General features: G+C 45.1%; 1 protein-coding gene across 1 annotated transcript in view; it reads left to right on the top strand.

Moving 5' to 3' along the window:
• The window catches only part of dnah12 (dynein, axonemal, heavy chain 12), a 385,091-nt gene that overhangs the window by 67,862 nt on the left and 294,918 nt on the right, over positions 1 to 22,311 (top strand). Inside the window, exons 13-14 of the mRNA XM_038812830.1 lie at positions 1,607 to 1,742; positions 16,147 to 16,272. Of these exons, the coding sequence (XP_038668758.1) occupies positions 1,607 to 1,742; positions 16,147 to 16,272 (262 nt within the window). The remainder of the gene's footprint in view (positions 1 to 1,606; positions 1,743 to 16,146; positions 16,273 to 22,311) is intronic.

Below are 22,311 nucleotides of genomic sequence, written 5' to 3'. Positions count from 1 at the left end.
CTTGAATAAATGTTTTTTTAAAACTTGTGTAATTGGGTCACAGTGATGATCTGCAGTCTGATAGCAGGGAATTTATACAATGGCATTTTGAGAAAGTTGCTCTCTCAGGATAATATCTCCTTGGTCAATTTCCGCAGTGTCACCAGAGCCAAACTGATCCAACAGCTGATGAACTGTTGGAGTCTGCAACTATGCGGTGGCACGGTGTCACAACGGTTAGTACTGATGCCTCACAGCACCAGGGACCCGGGTTCAATTCCGGCCTTGGGTGACTGTGTGGAGTTTGCCCATGTCTGCATAGGTTTCCTCCGGGTGCTCCGGTTTCCTCCTGCAGTCCAAAGATGTGCAGGTAAGGTTGACCATGGTAAATTGACCCTTCGTGTCCAGGGATGTGCAGGTTAGGTTACTGGGATAGAGCCGGGTGTGCTGGGAAGTTGGCCTTGATAGGGTGTTTATTTGGAGGGTCGGTACAGACTCGGTGAGCTAAATGCACTGCAGGGATTCTATGATATACTATCTTGGGCTTCGAGATCCACTGACCAATGCAAGAGTCCTTTTCTGAGCCACAGCAGTTTTTCACCTCCAAAGTTCAAGCCAAGAGAGGAAGACGTCAGCATAGGATAGATAAGAGGTAACAAGACTGTTAAGGCACGTGTGTAAATTCAAAATGCTAAATCTTTTTGAAATCTTTGTGCAGAATGTTTTCATAATAACTAGTGATCTTAAAATGTCAAAAGACAAATCAATTTTATGATTTGGGCCAATGATATATTTTGGAGTTGGGAAGAAGTGGGACAGATATTGAACATGATTATTAATGCAAGAGAGCAGGAATTGTTTCGCTGAGGCACTCCTTAATGTGCTTCTGCAGAAGAAATAACTGCAGTAATTGTTGAAGCCCTTCCACTTGCTCACCATCCTGAATGCCATTCATGTTGTCTCCTTCATTATTCTGAAGGTACTTGATTTAATATTGGCTCCACGGGTTGTTCTGGAGAATACCAAAGTTTTGCAGCAAACCCATCTTGTACCAGACACTATTTGTGATGTGGTTTGTAGGAAGCCACCAATTTGTTCAGACAGGGGAGTATTCGCTTGATGACTCCAGAGTTCTGCTCAGTGATTAATCTAGTAAACCCACAGATCTGATTACATCCAGTTTGACTGCTAAGCATGGAATTCCGAGAAGTGTCATGAGACATATTGAGCCTCTTATTTTCTGTGCAGGGATAAATGGAAGATTTCTGTAATATAAATGCATTATACCAACTTCTGAGTAAGTCGCCACACAGCTGCATGATGCATTGCTGATGATCAAAAACTTGTAAAGTTGAAATTTTGTGATTCATGAAAGCAGTGGTCTTGTCTGAAAGAGTCCCCAGAATGAACTGGATACAGTTAATACTACCCTGGATTTGGGGAAAGACTACACTATGTTGGATGCCAGAGTTCTATTCAGTTGGTTGCCATTGTATATTATTATATATTAAATATCATGACATTTTCAAAGTGTGCATTTAAATCTTCCCGTGAGCCATTTTCTCAATAATTATCACATTATGTTATTTATTTTGACCATAAAAATGTAATTTGTTATTTTTTGTAGAATTTGTCATGAGTTTGAATACATTGTAGATAAAGCTTTGAATATTCCCGAGAGTACAAAGGAAATGTTGGACGTGATAGATTATGTGAATGAAGCAAAAAGCAAAGGGGTTGCGGCTTTGAATGAAAGAATCAACGTAAGTATTAAATAAATCAGTAAGTAATTTAAGACGAATTGGTTTTCTGTAATATTGGCCATAAAGAGTGAAGATTAAATAATTGCCTAAAGTGCAATAATGTAAAAATGCAATGAGTATAATAACCTCCAGAATATGTTAAAAGCATTGGACTGTATTCAATTCCTATCTGCAGTAACTTACCACCTATTGTTGTCATGTTTTTGTCAGGCTTTTGTCTTACTATTTTCCATAATAAATTCCTTCACCTGTTTATAATGGAAATTGTGAGGAGGAATTGATGTGTTTAAAGATGAGGTGATTTGAAATTCTCACTTCTGCGCTGATGGGAGATCACAACAATAAATTTTTAAATATCTGTTGTTTTAATAAAATGCGTTCCTGAGTTTGTGGAGCATGGTGATAGTCATTGCCGATAGATTCAGCCTGACAAGCTTGCTCCGCCATTCAATTAAATCATGGCTGATCATCTATTTCAATGCCTCTTTCCCGCAGTATTTTCATATCCCTTGATATCATTAGTCTCCAGAAATCTATCGATTTCTGTCTTGAACATGCTCCATGATTGAGCTTCCAGAGCCCTTTGGGGAAGAGAATTCCAAAGGCTCTTCACCCTTTGAGTGAAGAAATCCCTCTTCATCTCAGTCATATGATTAGGAGTGCTGCTTCACAGCGCCAGAGACCCGGGTTCAATTCCGTCCTTGAGTGACTGTCTGTGGAGTTTGCATTTTCTTCCCGTGCCTGCATGGGTTTCCTCTGGATGCTCCGGTTTCCTCCCACAGTCCAAAGATGTGCAGGATAGGTGGATTGGACATGGTAAATTGCCCCTTAGTGTCAAAGAATATGCAGGTTAGGTGGGATTATAGGGACAGGTTGGGGAGTGGGCCGAGGTAGAGCCCTCTTTCAGAGGGTTGGTCAGACTTGATGGGCCGAATGCTGCCTGCACTGCAGGAATTCGATGGTTCTATGATAAATGGTCTGCCCCTTCTCCTGAGATTATGTCACCTGGTTTTAGACTCATCACTCAGGGGAAATATCCTGTTTAGATTCACCCTGTAATGCCCTGTGTAGTAATCCACGGGAGGCAGGAGTTCCGTCACCACACCAATATTTATTTACAATAACGATATTACAGGAGCAGCTACAAACAGTGCTGCTAGCGGTCCAGTCAACTTAGGACTGCTTACAAAGCCTACACAGGTGATTATATGGGCCCCCTCAATGAGCTATCATTGAGGGAGCTCATACTCCAATTGGCCAACCAATAAAGCCAATTGGAGTTCATTACACCCCTCCCCCCCAAGGTCTGAGGAATTCCTGCCAGCTGGCATTCCTCTGAGCTTCTTCCTGCTCCTCATATCTGGGTCTGTCACCTGTGTCGTCCGCCGGGTCGTTCTCCGAAGTGGGCGGGGTGTACCTTATAGGTGCCCGTCTTTTCCTTGACGACCTCCTTGGAAGTTGTTCTTCCTTCTTATGTTCTTATGTTCTTCTCCTCGGGGAGAGGTGTTGCGGCGACCTCGTCGAGTGTGTCCATCTCCGACTCTGATGACTGGATGACGGGGTCTGGAGAAATTGCTCGGGGCTGGGGTGTGGGTATCCTTTCCGTCTGGGCTATCCCAGCTTGACGCGGTCCTGCTTCGCCTGCCTCCAGGTGTGGTTCCGCTGCCCTTATTTGGTCTAGGTGTTTCTTCAGCACCTTACCTCCTATTGAAACCTCATAGGATATGGGCCCTGTTTGGGACTCTACCGTGCCTTTGACCCACGTTGGTCCATTCCCATAATTCCTGACCCAAACCGGTGCCCCCACCTGGAAATGTCTCTGCTGCCGACTATTATCATGCCCCCTGCATTGGGCCTCCTGTTGTTTCTCCACTTTCCCCGTTAATTTTGGGAAAAGGAGACTCAGCCTCGTTCGCAGCCGCCTTCCCATTAAGAGTTCAGCTGGCGGTATGCCCATTGTGGAATGCGGTGTGGTCCTGTAATCAAACAGCCAGTGGGAGAGCTTTGTGTCTATTGACGCTGCCGGCTGCTTCTTGAGTCCCGCTTTAAGTGTCTGGACCGCTCTCTCTGCCAGGCCGTTGGTCTCTGGATGGTAAGGGGCCGTTTTGATGTGACGGACTCGTTTTCCTTCAGGAATTTTCCAAATTCCCCACTTGTGAATGCTGTTCCGTTGTCCGACACCAATACCTCCGGAAGTCCATGTGTTGCAAACGAGGCCCTGAGCTTTTCAATTGTCGATGCTGTGCTTGCCGTGTTTACCCGGTGGACGTCCAACCATTTGGAGTGGGTGTCCACTATCACCAAAAACATTGAGCCCATGAAAGGGCCAGCGTGGTCAATATGCAGGCGGGTCCACGGTCTGCCTGGCCATTCCCACGGGTGCAATGGCGCCGCTGGTGGCACTCTTTGCCCCTGTTGGCACTCCTGGCACCGACGTACCAAGGCTGCTATGTCTGTGTCCAAACCTGGCCACCAAACGTAGCTTCGAGCTAGCATCTTCATTTTAGACACCCCTGGGTGTCCGTGATGTAACTCAGTTAAGATTGCCTGACGGCCTTGAGCTGGGACGATTACCCGGGCTCCCCATAATAGGATACCATCTTCTACGGTTATTTGGTCCCTTCTGCTCCAGTATGGGTGCTTCTGGGGCTCCACTGGTCTTTCCAGTTCCCCTGTTAGCAGTAAGTGCTTCATCTTGGCTAAAACTGGGTCTTTTTGCGTCCACAACCGAATATGTTGTGCGTCTACTGGTAAGGTGTCCAAAAAATTTACAGTCATTACTGTCTCCTCTACTTTTGGTATTTGCGACGGAGTGTCCGGGAGGGGAAGTCTGCTCAAAGCATCTGCATGTGCTACTCGCGTTCCCGGTCTGTGCTCCAGAACGTATCTATATGCCGCCAGTAGCAACGCCCAGCGTTGGATTCTAGCTGATGCAATCGGGGGTATTGACTTGTCTTCTTTTAATAACCCTAATAACGGCTTATGGTCAGTCACTATGGTGAATTTCCGCCCGTACAGATACTGGTGAAATTTTTTTACTGCGAATATCACCGCCATAGAACGATACAGCGCAGTACAGGCCCTTCGGCCCTCGATGTTGCACCGACATGGAAAAAAAACTAAAGGCCATCTAACCTACACTATGCCCTTAACATCCATATGCTTATCCAATAAACTTTTAAATGCCCTCAATGTTGGCGAGTTCACTACTGTTGCAGGTAGGGCATTCCACGGCCTCACCACTCTTTGCGTAAAAAACCCACCTCTGACCTCTGTCCTATATCTATTACCCCTCAATTTAAGGCTATGTCCCCTTGTGCTAGCCACCCCCATCCGCGGGAGAAGGCTCTCGCTGTCCACCCTATCTAATCCTCTGATCATTTTGTATGCCTCTATTAAGTCACCTCTTAACCTTCTTCTCTCTAACGAAAACAACCTCAAGTCCATCAGCCTTTCCTCATAAGATTTTCCCTCCATACCAGGCAACACCCAGGTAAATCTCCTCTGCACCCGTTCCAAAGCTTCCACGTCCTTCCTATAATGAGGCGACCAGAACTGTACGCAATACTCCAAATGCGGCCGTACTAGAGTTTTGTACAACTGCAACATGACCTCATGGCTCCGGAACTCAATCCCTCTACCAATAAAGGCCAACACACCATAGGCCTTCTTCACAACCCTATCTACCTGGGTGGCAACTTTCAGGGATCTATGTATATGGACACCAAGATCCCTCTGCTCATCCACACTACCAAGAATTTTACCATTAGCCAAATATTCCGCATTCCTGTTATTCTTTCCAAAGTGAATCACCTCACACTTCTCCACATTAAACTCCATTTGCCACCTCTCAGCCCAGCTCTGCAGCTTATCTATGTCCCTCTGTAACCTGCAACATCCTTCCGCACTGTCTACAACTCCACCGACTTTAGTGTCGTCTGCAAATTTACTCACCCATCCTTCTGCGCCCTCCTCTAGGTCATTTATAAAAATGACAAACAGCAACGGCCCCAGAACAGATCCTTGTGGTACGCCACTCGTAACTGAACTCCATTCTGAACATTTCCCATCAACTACCACTCTCTGTCTTCTTTCAACTAGCCAATTTCTGATCCACATCTCTAAATCACCCTCAATCCCCAGCCTCCGTATTTTCTGCAATAGCCGACCGTGGGGAACCTTATCAAACGCTTTACTGAAATCCATATACACCACATCAACTGCTCTACCCTCGTCTACCTGTTCTGTCACCTTCTCAAAGAACTCGATAAGGTTTGTGAGGCATGACCTACCCTTCACAAAACCATGCTGACTATCCCTAATCATATTATTCCTATCTAGATGATTATAAATCGTATCTTTTATAATCCTCTCCAAGACCTTACCCACCACAGACGTTAGGCTCACCGGCCTATAGTTACCGGGGTTATCTCTACTCCCCTTCTTGAACAAAGGGACCACATTTGCTATCCTCCAGTCCTCTGGCACTATTCCTGTAGCCAATGATGACCTAAAAATCAAAGCCAAAGGCTCAGCAATCTCTTCCCTGGCTTCCCAGAGAATCCTAGGATAAATCCCATCCGTCCCCGGGGACTTATCTATTTTCACCTTGTCCAGAATTGCCAACACTTCTTCCCTACGCACCTCAATGCCATCTATTCTAATAGCCTGGGTCTCAGCATTCTCCTCCACAATATTATCTTTTTCTTGAGTGAATACTGACGAAAAGTATTCATTTAGTATCTCGCTTATCTCCTCAGCCTCCACACACAACTTCCCACCACTGTCCTTGACTGGCCCTACTCTTACCCTAGTCATTCTTTTATTCCTGACATACCTATAGAAAGCTTTTGGGTTTTCCTTGATCCTACCTGCCAAAGACTTCTCATGTCCCCTCCTTGCTCGTCTCAGCTCTCTCTTTAGATCCTTCCTCGCTTCCTTGTAACTATCAAGCGCCCCAACTGAAACTTCATGCCTCATCTCCACATAGGCCTCCTTCTTCCTCTTAACAAGAGATTCCACTTCTTTGGTAAACCACGGTTCCCTCGCTCGACCCCTTCCTCCCTGCCTGACTGGTACGTACTTATCAAGAACATGCAATAGCTGTTCCTTGAACAAGCTCCACATATCCAGTGTGCCCAACCCTTGCAGCCTACTTCTCCAACCAACACATCCTAAGTCATGTCTAATGGCATCATAATTGCCCTTCCCCCAGCTATAACTCTTGCCCTGCGGGGTATACTTATCCCTTTCCATCACCAACGTAAAGGTCACCGAATTGTGGTCACTGTTTCCAAAGTGCTCACCTACCTCCAGATCTAACACCTGGCCTGGTTCATTACCCAAAACCAAATCCAATGTGGCCTCGCCTCTTGTTGGCCTGTCAACATATTGTGTCAGGAAACCCTCCTGCACACATTGTACAAAGAACGACCCATCTAATGTACTCGAACTATATCTTTTCCAGTCAATATTTGGAAAGTTAAAGTCTCCCATAACAACTACCCTGTTACTTTCGCTCTTTTCCAGAATCATCTTCGCCATCCTTTCCTCTACATCCCTAGAACTATTAGGTGGCCTATAGAAAACTCCCAACAGGGTGACCTCTCCTTTCCTGTTTCTAACCTCAGCCCATACTACCTCGGAAGAAGAGTCCCCATCTAGCATCCTTTCCGCCACCGTAATACTGTCCTTGACTAGCAGCGCCACACCTCCCCCTCTTTTGCCCCCTTCTCTGAGCTTACTAAAACACCTAAACCCCGGAACCTGCAACAACCATTCCTGTCCCTGCTCTATCCATGTCTCTGAAATGGCCACAACGTCGAAGTCCCAGGTACCAACCCATGCTGCCAGTTCCCCTACCTTATTTCGTATACTCCTGGCATTGAAGTAGACACACTTCAAACCACCTACCTGAACACTGGCACCCTCCTGCGAAGTCAAATCTGTGCTCCTGACCTCTATACTCTCAATCTCCCGTACCCCAAAACTACAATCCAGGTTCCCATGCCCCTGCTGAATTAGTTTAAACCCCCCCAAAGAGCACTAACAAATCTCCCCCCCAGGATATTGGTGCCCCTCAGGTTCAGATGTAGACCATCCTGTCTATAGAGGTCCCACCTTCCCCAGAAAGAGCCCCAGTTATCCAGAAATCTAAATCCCTCCCGCCTGCACCATCCCTGTAGCCACGTATTTAATTGCTCTCTCTCCCTATTCCTCATCTCACTATCACGTGGCACGGGCAACAACCCAGAGATAACAACTCTGTTTGTTCTCGCTCTGAGCTTCCATCCTAGCTCCCTAAAGGCCTGCCTGACATCCTTGTCCCCTTTCCTACCTATGTCGTTAGTGCCAATGTGGACTACGACTTGGGGCTGCTCCCCCTCCCCCTTAAGGACCCGGAAAACACGATCCGAGACATCACTTACCCTTGCACCTGGGAGGCAACATATCAAACGTGAGTCTCTCTCGCTCCCACAAAATCTCCTATCTGTGCCCCTGACTATTGAGTCCCCAATTACTAATGTTCTACTCCTTTGCCCCCTTCCCTTCTGAGCAACAGGGACAGACTCCGTGCCAGAGGCCCGTACCCCATGGCTTACCCCTGGTAAGTCCCCCCTCCCACAAGTATCCAAAACGGTATACTTGTTACTCAATGGAACGACCCCAGGGGGTCCCTGCACTGACTGCTTCTTCCCAGTCCCTCTTACAGTTACCCATCTATCTCCAGTCTTTGGTGTAACTACTTCCCTGAAGCTCCTATCTATGACCCCCTCTGCCTCCCGAATGATCCGAAGTTCATCCAGCTCAAGCTCCAGGTCCCTAACACGGTTTTTGAGGAGCTGGAGTTGGGTGCACTTCCCACAGATGAAGTCAGCAGGGACACTGACGGCGTCCCTCACCTCAAACATTCTGCAGAAGGAGCATTGTACTGCCTTCCCTGACATCACCTCTAGATTTTAAAAAAAACAAGAAAAAGAAAAAGAAAGGAAGAGCTTACCTGATATTACCTCAAACCCTGCTCCCACTGAAAGTTAAGCAAATTTAAAGGCACTCACTCACCTTCACGACAGGCCCCTGCTCCCGCTTCCCAACCACCGTGGGATGGGGGGGTTGGTTAGAGGAGGAGGTAGGGTGGGAAACACTCACGAAGTGTTTCGGGTTTAACTGTCACTTGCCAACAGCCCTTCCACAAACCACCTTCAACTTAGGCTGACCGCACTGCACGTATGCAAATTCCCCCAGAACAGCTGATCAGTAGCTTTGCTCTGCTGCCCTCTGCTGGATCTATGTTCTATGTTCTATGTTCTATGTTCAGTCCTTCCTTCTCGATTTGGGCATACTTCCTCTCAGCCATCGCCAAGGTCCTCGAAGCATAGGCTATTGGCCGTTCTTCCCCATTCCTTCCTCTATGGGCTAAGGTGGCTCCTACCCCGTAGGGGGATGCATCACAAGTGACCACCAACACCTTCCTTGGGTCATAATGCTCTAGGACATTTTCGGATGACAGCGGTTCCTTAATGTCCCTCAATGCTCAGTTTTGGCGGGTGGACCATTTCCATTCTTGCCCCTTTTTTAGTAGCTGGTGGAGGGGTTCTAGGATGGATGCCCTATTTTCAATAAATTTTCCATAATAGGTTACCAACCCTAGAAATGATCGTAACTCCTGGACCGTGGTGGGAGCTGGGGCTTCTTTTATTGCCCTTACTCTGTCTTCTAATGGATGTAAGCCTGACTCGTCTACTTTATATCCCAGGTATGTCACTTGTGGGGCCAGAAAAACAATTTTTTCCCTTTTTAGCCGTACGCCTGCCTTTGCGAAACGCCTGAGCACTTCCTCCAGGTTCCTTAAGTGTTCCCTGTTTGTCCTACCCGTGATTAAGACATCGTCCAAATAAATCACCACCTGCGGTAGTCCCTGCAGAATATTTTCCATCGTACGCTGGAATATTGGACCGGTGCCCCGCAAGGCTGCGTACTTAGCCCCCTACTCTACTCCCTGTACACACACGACTGCATGGCAAAACTTGGTTCCAACTCCATCTACAAGTTTGCTGACGATACGACCATAGTGGGCCGGATCTCGAATAACGACGAGTCCGAATACAGGAGGGAGATAGAGAACCTAGCGGAGTGCTGTAACAACAACAATCTCTCCCTCAATGCCAGCAAAACTAAAGAGCTGGTCATCGACTTCAGGAAGCAAAGTACTGTACACACACCTGTCAGCATCAACGGAGCTGAGGTAGAGATGGAGAGCAGTTTCAAATTCCTAGGGGTGCACATCACCAAAAATCTATCCTGGTCCACTCACGTCGATGCTATCACCAAGAAAGCACAACAGCGCCTATACTTCCTCAGGAAACTAAGGAAATTCGGCATGTCCACATTAACCCTTACCAACTTTTACAGATGCACTATAGAGAGCATCCTATCGGGCTGCATCACAGCCTGGTATGGCAACTGCTCGGCCCAGGACCGCAAGGAACTTCAGAGAGTCGTGAATACCGCCCAGTCCATCACACGAACCTGCCTCCCATCCATTGATTCCATCTACACCTCCCGCTGCCGGGGGAAAGCAGGCAGCATAATCAAGGATCCCTCCCACCCGGTTTACTCACTTTTCCAACTTCTTCCATCGGGCAGGAGATTCAGAAGTCTGAGAACACGCACAAACAGACTCAAAAACAGCTTCTTCCCCACTGTCACCAGACTCCTAAATGACCCTCTTATGGACTGACCTCATTAACACTACACCCATGTATGCTTCATCCGATGCCAATGCTTATGTAGTTACATTGTAAATATTGTGTTGCCCTGTTATGTATTCTCATGTATTTTCTTGAATTCTGTTTAATTCCCTTTTCTTCCCATGTACTGAATGATCTGTTGAGCTGCTTGCAGAAAAATACTTTTCACTGTACCTCGGTACACGTGACAATAAACAAACAAATCCAAATCCAAAAATAGCACAGGCTGATGACACTCCAAAAGGTAGCCTAGTATAACGAAAAAGGCCCTTCAGGGTGTTGATCGTAGCGAACTTCTGGGAGCCCTTGTCCAGTTTTAACTGTAGGTAGGCGTGGCTCATGTCTAGTTTCGTGAACAAAAGCCCACCTGCCAATTTGGCATATAGGTAGTCTATTTTCGGGATTGGGTATTTGTCCAGCAGTGCGTATTTGTTTACTGTCTGTTTGAAATCTCCACAGAGACGTATTGAGCCGTCTGGCTTCAAAATTGGTACCACCGGCGCTGCCCATTCCGAAAACTGTACTGGTCTGATAATGCCGTCGCGCTGTAACCTTTCTATTTCGTCATCTACTTTCTTCCTTAATGCAAAAGGTACCGGCCTGGCCTTACAAAATTTCGGAAGGGCTTCTGGGTCCACGTGCAAAGCTGCTTTGGCGCCTATGATTTCCCCCAAACCTTCCTGGAAGACCTCCGGGTATTTTTGGAGTACTCCACTCAACTGCCCGCTTCCACTCTGGAAAATTTTCATCCAATCTAATTTTAGGTCTTTCAGCCAGTTCCGTCCAATTAAGCTCGGTCCGGAGCCCTATCGTCAACGGTAATCTGAGCAATTGTTTCTCATATTCCACAGGTACATGAGTCGTGCCTAGAACTTCCAGGGGTTCCCCCGTGTAGGTTTTAAGTTTCATCGATGTTTTTGTTAGGGTTAGTGGCTGGAGTCCATCTTTGATTTTTCTAAATGCTGCCACTCCCATTACTGATACGGCCGCACCCGTGTCTATTTCCATTATTGTCGGCCGCCCGTTCACCCGTGGGGTAATCCTAATGGGTTCTGCTTTCTTCGTTGTAATATTATATAATTGTTCCCCTTCGGAGGAGGATGGGGCGTTTAGGTTGTGTACTTCCCTGCATCCCCACCTGCTATTCCTCTTTTGCCACCTCCTTCTAGGGTTTCTGTCGTTGTTACCCCACTCTGTCTGGTGCCAGAAATGGTCCTTCTCTGTTGGGGGAGCCTCAGCCAGTACTTCCCTCTGTCTCCAGTTAGTCCTGGCAGACTTAGGGCAGTTCTGGGGTTTTCCTTTTTCCCTCTATTCCTCAGGTTTTTCCTGAGAGTGGCTATCTGGTAGCAGGACCCGTTGTGGTAGTCCCTCTCACAGGTATCTACCTCCATTGGCGTGCCCTGTAGTTCCTGCGCCCCACTTGCTGCCTTTTCTAGGGACAGTGCGAGCTGTAACGCCTGCCTGCAGTCTAGCTCCGTTTCCGCCAACAGACGTTTCTGTATTGTGAGGTCGTTTATACCACACACTAACCGGTCCCGAAGCATTTCATTTAGCATCGGGCCGAACTCACATTTTTCCGCCAGCCTTCTCAGGCGGGTCAAGAAATTTGTGACTGACTCCCTGTCTTCCCGCTTCGCTGTGTAGAATCTGTACCTACGCAAAATGAGGGGTGGTTTTGGGTCGTAGTGCTCTTTCACCAATTCCGTTACTTCTTGGAAAGTTTTCGTGTCCGGCGCATCGGGATAAGTCAGACTACGTATAATGGCGAAAGCGGAGGGTCCGCACGCCGCCAGCAGGATAAGCCGTCTCCTTTCGTTCGTCAGTATATCATTTGCCCGGAAGGAGTAACACATTGTCTCCACATACTGGGACCAGTCCTCAATAGCCGGGTCGAATGCCTCTAACCTTCCAAAAAACGGCATTTTTAAAATGGCAAGGCTTACCCTCCGAGTGCGGCAGCTGGTCTCTGCAAAATTTGTCGATTACCTCGTCGCCACTGTAGTAATCCACGGGAGGCAGAAGTTCCGTCACCACACCAATATTCATTTACAATAACGATATGACAGGAGCAGCTACAAACAGTGCTGCTAGCAGTCCAGTCAACTTAAGACTGCTCACAAAGTCTACACAGGTGATTATATGGCCCCCCTCAATGAGCTATCATTGAGGGAGCTCATACTCCAATTGGCAACCAATAAAGCCAATTGGAGTTCATTACACCCTGCAAGAATTTTCTTAGCTTCAATGAGGTCACCCCTCATTCTTTAAATCTCTAGGGAATACAGACCCAATCTCCTCAATCTCTCTTCATAAAACCATGGATTAATCTGGTGAATCTCCATTTCCCTCCCTCTATGACAAGTATATCCTTCCTTAGATAAGGGGACCACAATAGTCTAGGTGAGGTTTCACCAGCTCAAAACCACAGCAAGATCTCTTTACTCATTTACCCAAATCCTCTTGTGATGAAGGCCAACATACCATTTTCCTTTTTAGACACCCACATTTCCTAACTTCTCACCATTTAACAAATATTCTGCCTTTCTGTTTTTTCTACCCATAGTGAATAAGTTATTCACATTTTCCATCTGCGATGTTCTTGTCCATTCATTTTGCTTATCTTGTCCTCTTGAAGTTTGCTCGCATCCCTCTCAGAACTTACATTCCAACCCAGTATGGTGTCATCAGCAAAGTTTGGAAATATTACAATTGATCCCGACATCCAATTCATTTATGTAGATTGTGAATAGCTCTGGCCTCCAGAACTGACCCTTGCTGTACCCTGCTCATAACAGTTTACCATCCTGAGAATGATCCCTTTTTGCTACTCCCTGTTTTCTGCCTGTTAACCAATTCTTAATCCCTACCAGTATATTACCTCAAACTCAAGTGCTCTAATTTTATTTACTAATTTCCTGTGTAAGATCCTCTTAAAAGCCTTTGGAAAATCCAAATACACCATATCCACTGGTTTTCCTTTATTATTGCTACAAGTATCATAGAACAGAAAATACTGGACAATCTCAGCAGGTCTAACAGCATCTGTGGCGAGAGAAGGGAGCTACCGTTTCGAATCTGGGTGATTTTTTTGTCAAAGCTGGAGAGAACTGGAAATAGGATCAGATTTATACTGTTGTGGAGGGAGGGGAACGTGGAGCTGGATAGAGGACAAAGAGTAATCCAGACTCAAAACGTTTGCTCCCTTCTCTCTCCACCAATGCTGTCAGACCTGCTGAGATTGTCCAGTATTTTCTGCTTTTGTTTCAGATTCCAGCATCCGCAGTAATTTGCTTTTACCTTAAGTATCAGAGAATCCCTACAGTGCAGAAGGCCAGTCGGATCATTGAATCTGCATCGACCCTCTGAAAGAACACCCTACAAAGGCTCACTCCCCTGCCCTATCCATGCAGCCCCATATCCACACTACCCACACCTAACCTGCACTTCCTTGGACATGAAGGGGCAACGTTTTAGCATGGCCAGTCCACCTAACCTGCACATCTTTGGATTTTGCGAGTAAGTGGAGCACCCGGCAGAATCCCACGCAGATACAGGGAAAACGGGCAAACTCCCCACTGTCACCCAAGGCCGTAATTAAACCCGGGTCCCTGGTGCTGTCAGGCAGCAATGCTAACACTGTGCCGCCCAGTAATATCTTCAAAAACCTTTGTCAAACATGATTTCCCATGGATAAATCCATGATGACTGAACAATTTTACCATTCTTTTCTAAACATCCAGTTATCACATCTTTTACAATCAATTCCAACATTTCCCTGACATTTACTGACATCAAATCAAGAGTCTGTAGTTCTCCATTCTCCCCCTTCCTCCCTTCTTAAATGTTCGGTTTGCATTTGCTACTTTCCAGTCCACAAGAACATTTCCAGAATCTATAGAATTTTGAATGATAGCTAGAAATGCAAACACTTTAGAATCCCTACAGTGCAGAAGGAAGCTATTCAGCCCATTGAGTCTGCACCGGTCCTCTGAAGGAACACCCTATCTAGGCCCACTCCCCGCCTATCCCTGTAACTCCTAACCTCACCTCTACTGCACATCTTTGCACACTAAGGGTAATCTAATTAAAATTAACATATTTTGTGAAATGCGGTTGATTTATCTTTCCCTTTGGATGTTTGTGCCTTAGAGGAAAGTGTATTTGTTGGACACTGTGTAGTATTTCTTTAAATACTAGTCATTACCTGTCTACCGTCAAATCTTTTAGTGTACTTTCTCAATCCACCGTAGCCAATTAGCCCCTCATACTGTCAAAATGTCCTTTCTTTAGATTGAAGACCCTAGTTTCAGAAATAACTATATTGTATTCAAACCTAATGCTAAATTCTATTATATTATGGCAATGTCGTGAACTTGGGAAACTTGCCCATGTGTTTATCACTAATGAAAGATAAATAATTTAGGGCATTCAGGAATTAGTGATTTTTTAACAATGCCAATGCCCTGCTTAATTTTATAGGTATGGAGTTTTATTCCTTCATTATTTATTAAGGAAATTTTCACAAGCATAGAAATTAAAATTATTTTGTTTTTACTTTTCCTTTTAGCTCTCTTTTAAACCTATTGATTGTTCTTGATTTTTATTTTGCTTTCCATGCATTATTTAAATTTAATTTACGTTTCCTGTTTTAGTCTCTGTGTATCTCAGTGTGGATTTTTCAATCTGGACCGGAATTCTCCAGCTGTTGGGATTCTCTTTTCCCACTCGCAGCACACCCCCGCCCACTGGTTTCCCGGCAGTGTGGGGTGGCTTCAATGGGAAATCATATGACAACCGGCAGGAAGAGAGAATCCCATGGCTGGGGGACTGGAGAATCCCATTCCTGATTGATTGAAAGGCCTTGCTGTTTCCTGACCAGCTCGGAGACATCACAAGTGTCCTGTAATGGGCTCTGCCCTGGATCAGACACCAAATTAGAGAAAGTCTTTACTCAAAAGCCTGGGAAAACATTATGGGCACCTGTCAGCAAAGTGAAAAGTGATCATTCTGCCTTAACCATGGAGTACAAAATTTGCTCCATCAGCTTTTTTGGGCATTTGTTTTAAAGAAAGATCTTTAGAACTGGGCAGGCCTCCACAGCGAACACATCTAGTTGTTCATAATTAAGATTTGTCCATGGCTTGACCTGGCCTAAGGAATCAACTTAGTTAACAATTCAGTTAGGATTTAATATTTTTGGATGTCATTTGGTTCCTTGACCTGATTAACCAGGTGACCAATAGTGTTAGAAAATAGTTTTGTGCCCTGAATCAAATATTCAACAGCTGCAGAAAATGATTTATTTCCAATTATAGAAATAGGAATATTTATATGGATGGGAATACTTTCAATGTCCACTTTATCACCATTTAATTAATCAAGCAAAGGTTGTTCTCTTCCTGCAGCTGTATAAATAATCTGTTTTAGAATTGTTTTTCTTCTAGGTAAATAAATGCTTAGCTGACATCAATGCCGGATCTCACAGTTTGTATTAATACTGTTTCATATTATTTAGTCTTGAATCCTTATTTCAAAACATGAAATATTTTTAGAACACAACAGCAGCTAAGTACTAATGTGTAAGATGAATTTCTGTCCTATGAGAAATCCCATACCTGAAAACGCTCTAATATATAATTATTTGGGTTTTACAGGAACTTCGTCGCAGGTTGGATTACCTGTTTGATGTTTATATATTCAATCCACCAGACCTAGATTTACATGCCACTGTTCTCCTTTGGCCAAAGAACATCATTCCCATTTTTGATGAAAATGATGAGGTATGTAGATTTTTCACAAATAGAGATTGCTGAAAAATAGGTGCTGAGCAATAGAAAGAGATTAGGAGGAGTGACTTGAAGGTTGGAAAAATAGACCTTTGAGAAATTTTATAAAGGCGGCAAAAGAGGTGGAGGGGTGAATACATTTAGGAAAGAAGATCCAATGAATTGGATTGTGACGTCTGAAATAGGGAGACAACGCGTTGTATTTCTTGGGGGCTACCTTTTGTTTTTCAGAGTATCTTTCTTCATTCTCACTAACTCTTCTACTGTATTAGGTTGTAACATTTCCTTATGTATTTGTTCATTTTTTTGTTGGTTTCCTCCTTTAGATAGATCAGAGAGCACAAATATCATGGAATCTATAAATAACACATTAATCTGTTATACATACATCTCTCATACTTCATTTCCAAAGAAAATCCTCACTGCTTGACACAAAGTAACTTATTGGCATTGAGTCTCACATCTGCAGCCCCTTTTAAAAGTTCATTGTAGCAATTAGCACTCTCCAACATTCTTTGGTTTTGTTCTGATAATTTCAAGTTTCTTTCCCTTCAATATTTATGTTGTGAGTGCTGAAAATGTGCCAGGGTATTCAGTGCCAAAGATCCAACTATGCAAAAAGGGGAATGCATACAAATTAATATTGCAGTTCCAAGCTAACCAGCAGATAACGTAAGATTTAATTCACAGATACTTCACAGTTTAGTGATTCTTCCAAGCTAACACACCTCCTCACATGATCATCCAGATTTTAAAATTGGATGGACCCAATGAATATTAGTTGCAGTTCTTTGCACCCATATTACAAATAAAGGAAAGGTGTTTTATTCTCAAATGAAACTGGTTGGGAAAATTAATATTTAATTAAATCAAAAATAAAGGATCTTAATTGGAACATAGTCCCAAGAGATCATAAGGCTACCTTTTGGATATTAACATGTCAGTATCAACTTTTTCCCTTTTTTCAAAAGCTTTACTGTTCATATTTCAGTGATTTAATGTGAATTAGCTTTAGGAAGCAGAAGCAAGCCTTTGGTTAGTCATGGAGAGAACATCCGTGCACCACTTAGAACATCAGGCCAAATGCAAGACATTGACCATCTGAGAGGTGTAAACAATGTTCCACTGCATTAAAGAATTATATTCGTTCTGGTTTCATTCGGTTTACAGGACAGCTCAGGCAACATGGTGGCACAGTGGCTTGCACTGCTATCTCACAGTGCCAGGGACCTGGGTTCGGTTCCGACCTTGGGTGACTGTGTAGTTTTCACATTCTCCCCATGTCTGTGTGGGTTTCTTCCGGTTGCTCTGGTTTCTTCCCACAGTCCAATAATGTGCAGGTTAGGTGGATTGGCTAAATTGCCCCTTAGTGTCCAAATAGTTAGGTGGGGTTACAGGGTTGCGCAGGGCGGTGGACCTAGGTAGGGTGCTGTTTTGGAGGGCTGTTGCAAATTCGATGGGCCAAATGGCCTCCATCTGCACTGTCGGGATTCTATGATTCTAAGACCACAAAAAAGATCATATTTCCAGACCAACCTCTTCAGAGCAGCCACCCTCAGGGCTTTGTCCATTTGAAGCCATTTATTTGACAGCAGCTCCTTTATGGGGACCACCTTCTATTAACCAGAGGTTTCTTTACGGGCAGCAGATCCAAACCCAGAACTCCAATCCTCCCATTAACCTGGCACTTTTGCAAATCTTCTCCATTCCTTACCTCCCTTTAAAACAGCCCCCCTACCCCACTTGAAGTGATCGGTAATGGTAATGGTAAGTGTCATGGCAGCAGAAGGATCAGCCAGAATTACTGCTCAAGCTCCTCTAATCACAGGTTCCCTCTCATCTACCCTTGCTACTCCTGCAATCATATGTCTCTGGAAGGTGTACACGGGAGCACATTTGGTAGCACTGATGCTTCACAGCTCCTGGGTCCCAGGTTCGATTCCTGGCTTGGGTCACTGTCTGTGTGGAGTCTGCACTTTCTCCCCGTGTCTGCATGGGTTTCCTCTGGGTGCTCCGGTTTCCTCCCACAACTCCCGAAAGACGTGCTGTTAGGTAATTTGGATACTCAGTTCTCCCTCTGTGCACCTGAACAGGCGCTGGAGTGTGGCGACTCGGGGCTTTTCACAGTAACATCATTGCAGTGTTAATGTAAGCCTACTTGTGACAATAAAGATTATTATTATTAAGAGCAAGAGGGAGGGAACCTGTAATTGGAGGAGCTGGAGCAGGCCAATCTTTCTGCCTCCTTTGATTTATTGGAGGCTTTTTTGCAGTTTTCAAGGGTAAATTCACCCTGATCTGAAGGCTGCTACCAATGCAGAATTGATGGGAACAACCAGTGTCAAAGGGCCAAAGGGTTTGGTATGTGTTTTAAGATTGGAGAAATTTGCAAAGGTATTTTGCAAAATATAGTGAAAATTTAGCAAAATATTGCAAGTTTGTGAATTGTTTTTAATATGAGACTTACTGCTTGTTTTCTATCTCTAGTGTATAACACAAGCATAGACCAGCCCAATTCAGCCAAATTACCTGCTTCTGTGCTGTAAATTTCATGTTGTTCTAGCCCCTCGAGTCTGCTCTGCAATTCAATGAGATCATGGTTGATCTGATTATAACTTCCAGTCCATTTTCTTATCTACCCCAATATTTTCACCCCCGTGCTTATCAAGAATCTATCTACTTCTGCCTTAAAAATATTCAAAGATTATTTTTTGAGAACAACTGACAACACTGAGAGAAAAATGTTCTCCTCATCAGTGGCCTAAATGGGCGAACCCTTATTTCTAAACAGTGGCCCTTAATATATTTTTTAAATGTTTCCAATTAAGGGGCATTTTAGCGTGGCCAATCCACCTACCCTGCACATCTTTGGATTATGGGAGTGAGACCCACGCAGACAATGGAAGAATGCAAACTCCACACGGACTGTGACCTGCGGCCGGGATCGAACCCGTGTCCTCAATGCCACGAGGCAGCAGTGCTAACCACTGCGCTTCCGTGCCACCCTCACAGTGGCCCTTAATACGAGATTTTCCCAAAAGATGAATCACCCACTCCACATCTATCCTGTTAAAATCACTCAGGATCGTATATATTTCAATCAGGTTTCCTCTTACTCATTTATCTCCAACGGATACGCTAGCCTGCCCAATTGTTCCTCATAATGGGGTAGCACGGTAGCACAGTGGTTAGCATGGTTGCTTCACAGCTCCAGGATCCAGGTTTGATTTTTGGCTTGGGTCACTGTCTGTGAGGAGTCTGCATGTTCTCCCTGTGTCTGCATGGGTTTCCTCCGGGTGCTCCGGTTTCCTCCCACAGTCCAAAGATGTGCAGGTGAGGTGGATTGGCCTTGATAAATTGCCCTTAGTGTCCAAAAAAGGTTGGTTGGGGTTGCGGGGATAGAGTGGAGGTGTGGGGATCGGGTGGAGGTGTGGGCTTGGGTAGGGTGTTCTTTCCAAGGGCCGGTGCAGACTTGATGGGCTGAATGGCCTCCTTCTGCACCGTAAATTCTATGATTCAATGATTAGACAACCTGCCCAAGCCAGGTATTTGTTTGGTAAACTTTTTCTGAACTGCTTCGAATACATTAATGCTCGATTTTATCTTTGTAATGGCCTTATTGACCTACACCACAACATTTAAGGATTTGTGAATTTGTACTCCCACATTCCTTAGCTCCTTTAACCCAGGTTGATTCTTAATTTGTGAATAATATGTGGCTGTTTTATTTTTCTTTCCATAATGAAATACCTCACACTTATCTACAGTGAAATTCATGAAACATTTATTATTAAATTAATGTTTTAGAGTTTATTTGAATCTTAAAAATGATAATTTGGGGCAAATTTGATGGTCACCAGTGAATGCAGGTTATTCAAAATCCAAAGGGCATTCGATAACATCCTGCTCAACAGATTTGTGAATGAAGTGAGAGTTCATAGAATAAAAGGCACAGTAGCAACATGGATACAAAATTGGCTGAATGACAGGAAACAATAGTGCTGAATGATTGATTGTTTTTCAGACTTGAGGAAGATTAATAGCATGGTTCGTCAATTTTCAGTCTTAAAACCCCTGCTCTTCTTTGTATATTAATGACCCAGACTTCAGTGTACAAGCACAGGATGACACAAAATCTTGGAAGAATTGGAAACTGTAAGCAAGCTAGTGTAAAAAAAACTTCAAAAGGAAATAGTGAGCTTGGTGCAGTTGGCTGACAAGTGGCAGATAAAATTTAATACAGAGAAGTGTGAAGTGATTCAGTTTGGTAGGAAGGACAAGGAGAGGCAATATAAAATAAAAAGTTACAATTTTAGTGGGGTACAGGAACAGCAGGACCTGGGTTTATATCTGCACAAATCATTGAAAGTTGCATGGCAGATTTAGAGAGGGGTTAATAAAGCATAGGGGATGCTGTGTTTCTAAATAAGGCATAGGGTACAAAAGCAAGTAAGTTATGATAAAGCTGTATAAAACAATGGTTTGGCCTCAACTGGAGCATTGCATCCAGATCTTTGCATTACACTTTAAAAAGAATGTCCTAAAGGCATGAGAAAGAATGCAAGAACGATTCACAAGAATGGTTCCAGGGATGAGGAACTTCAATTATGCAGATGGATTGAAGAAGCTGTGGCAGTTCTCCTTGGAGAATAGAAGGTTGAGAGGAGATTTGACAGATATTCAAAATCATGAGGGGTCTGAACAATGTTTCCATTGCTGGAAGGAACAAAACTGGGGCGCGGTTCTCCGCTCCCCACACGGCGTGGGAGAATCGCGGGAGGGCCCCCCAACAAAATTCACGCCCCCCTCGCGCCCCCCGCGATTCCCCCCCCCCCCCCCCCCGGCTTGGAAGAATCGCCGCTCGCCGTTTTTCACGGCGAACGTTTCACGTTTCACGACAGCGGCAAACACACCTGGTCGCTGCCGTCGTGAAACGGGAGTGAGAAGCCCATTTGGGGCTTGTAGGTGGCCTAGAAAGGAAAGAGCACCACGACTGTGCTCGGGAGAGGACAGGCCCGCGATCGGTGCTCACCGATCGTCGGGCCGGCGTCCAAATCGGACGCACTATTTCCCCTTCGCCGCCCCGCAAGATCAAGCTGCCACGTCTTGCGGGGCGGCTGAGGGGAAAGACGGCCACCGCGCATGCGCGGGTTCGTGCCGTCAACATCATGACGTCAAGCCGCGCATGCGCGAGTTGGAGCCGGCCAACCTGCGCATGCGTGGCTGACATCATTAGGTGCGCCGGCCGCGTCATTCTCGGCACGACGCCCCCGCGGCTGAGATTTACGGAACGCCGCTCCTAGCCCCGCCGGGAGGGGAGAATAGGGGGTGAGGAGTGGCCTCCGAGGCCGTCGTGAAACTCGGCCGAGTTCACGACGGCCCTCCCGATTTTTCCCGGGAGCGGAGAATTCCGACCGAGGTCACTGATTTAAGGTGATTGGCAAAAGAAGCAACAGTCACATGAAAAATATTTTTGCATTTTGAAAAATGGTTAGGATCTGGAATGCGCTGTCGGAGTGTGGTTGAGGCAGATTCAGTTGTTCCTTTCAAAACAAAATTAGATCATTAATTGAGGAGGAAGAATTTGCGTCACTGTGGGGGGGGGGGGCAGTGGGATGGACACCAGGGAGGAGGACTAGGTGAATTGCTCTTGCAAAGAGCTAGCACAGAGACAGCAGGCTGAATGGCCTCTTTCTGCACTGCAACCATACTATCATTCTATAAAATTTCAAAAGAAAATTGAAACTGTAAATATGGGATGGTACGAGGAATGCCTAAAAGTCCTAAGTTTGTCCTGAATGTAAATTAACAGGTTTAGACTTTACATCGGTTCCCGTACCAGCCTCCCCGAACAGGCGCCGGAATGTGGCGACTTGGGCCTTTTCACAGTAATTTCATCTGAAGCCTACTTGTGACAATAAGCGATTTTCATTTCATTTTCATTTCATTTCATTTTCATTTCAGTGTGATATTATTGACTTATGCAGTATTTGAATGGACTTGGATAATGCTGATATTAAATGGAACATCTTT

This window comes from Scyliorhinus canicula, chromosome 11 (assembly GCF_902713615.1).
Source record: "Scyliorhinus canicula chromosome 11, sScyCan1.1, whole genome shotgun sequence".
Classification (NCBI taxonomy): domain Eukaryota; kingdom Metazoa; phylum Chordata; class Chondrichthyes; order Carcharhiniformes; family Scyliorhinidae; genus Scyliorhinus; species Scyliorhinus canicula.
This window is presented reverse-complemented; position numbering and strand designations above follow the sequence as displayed.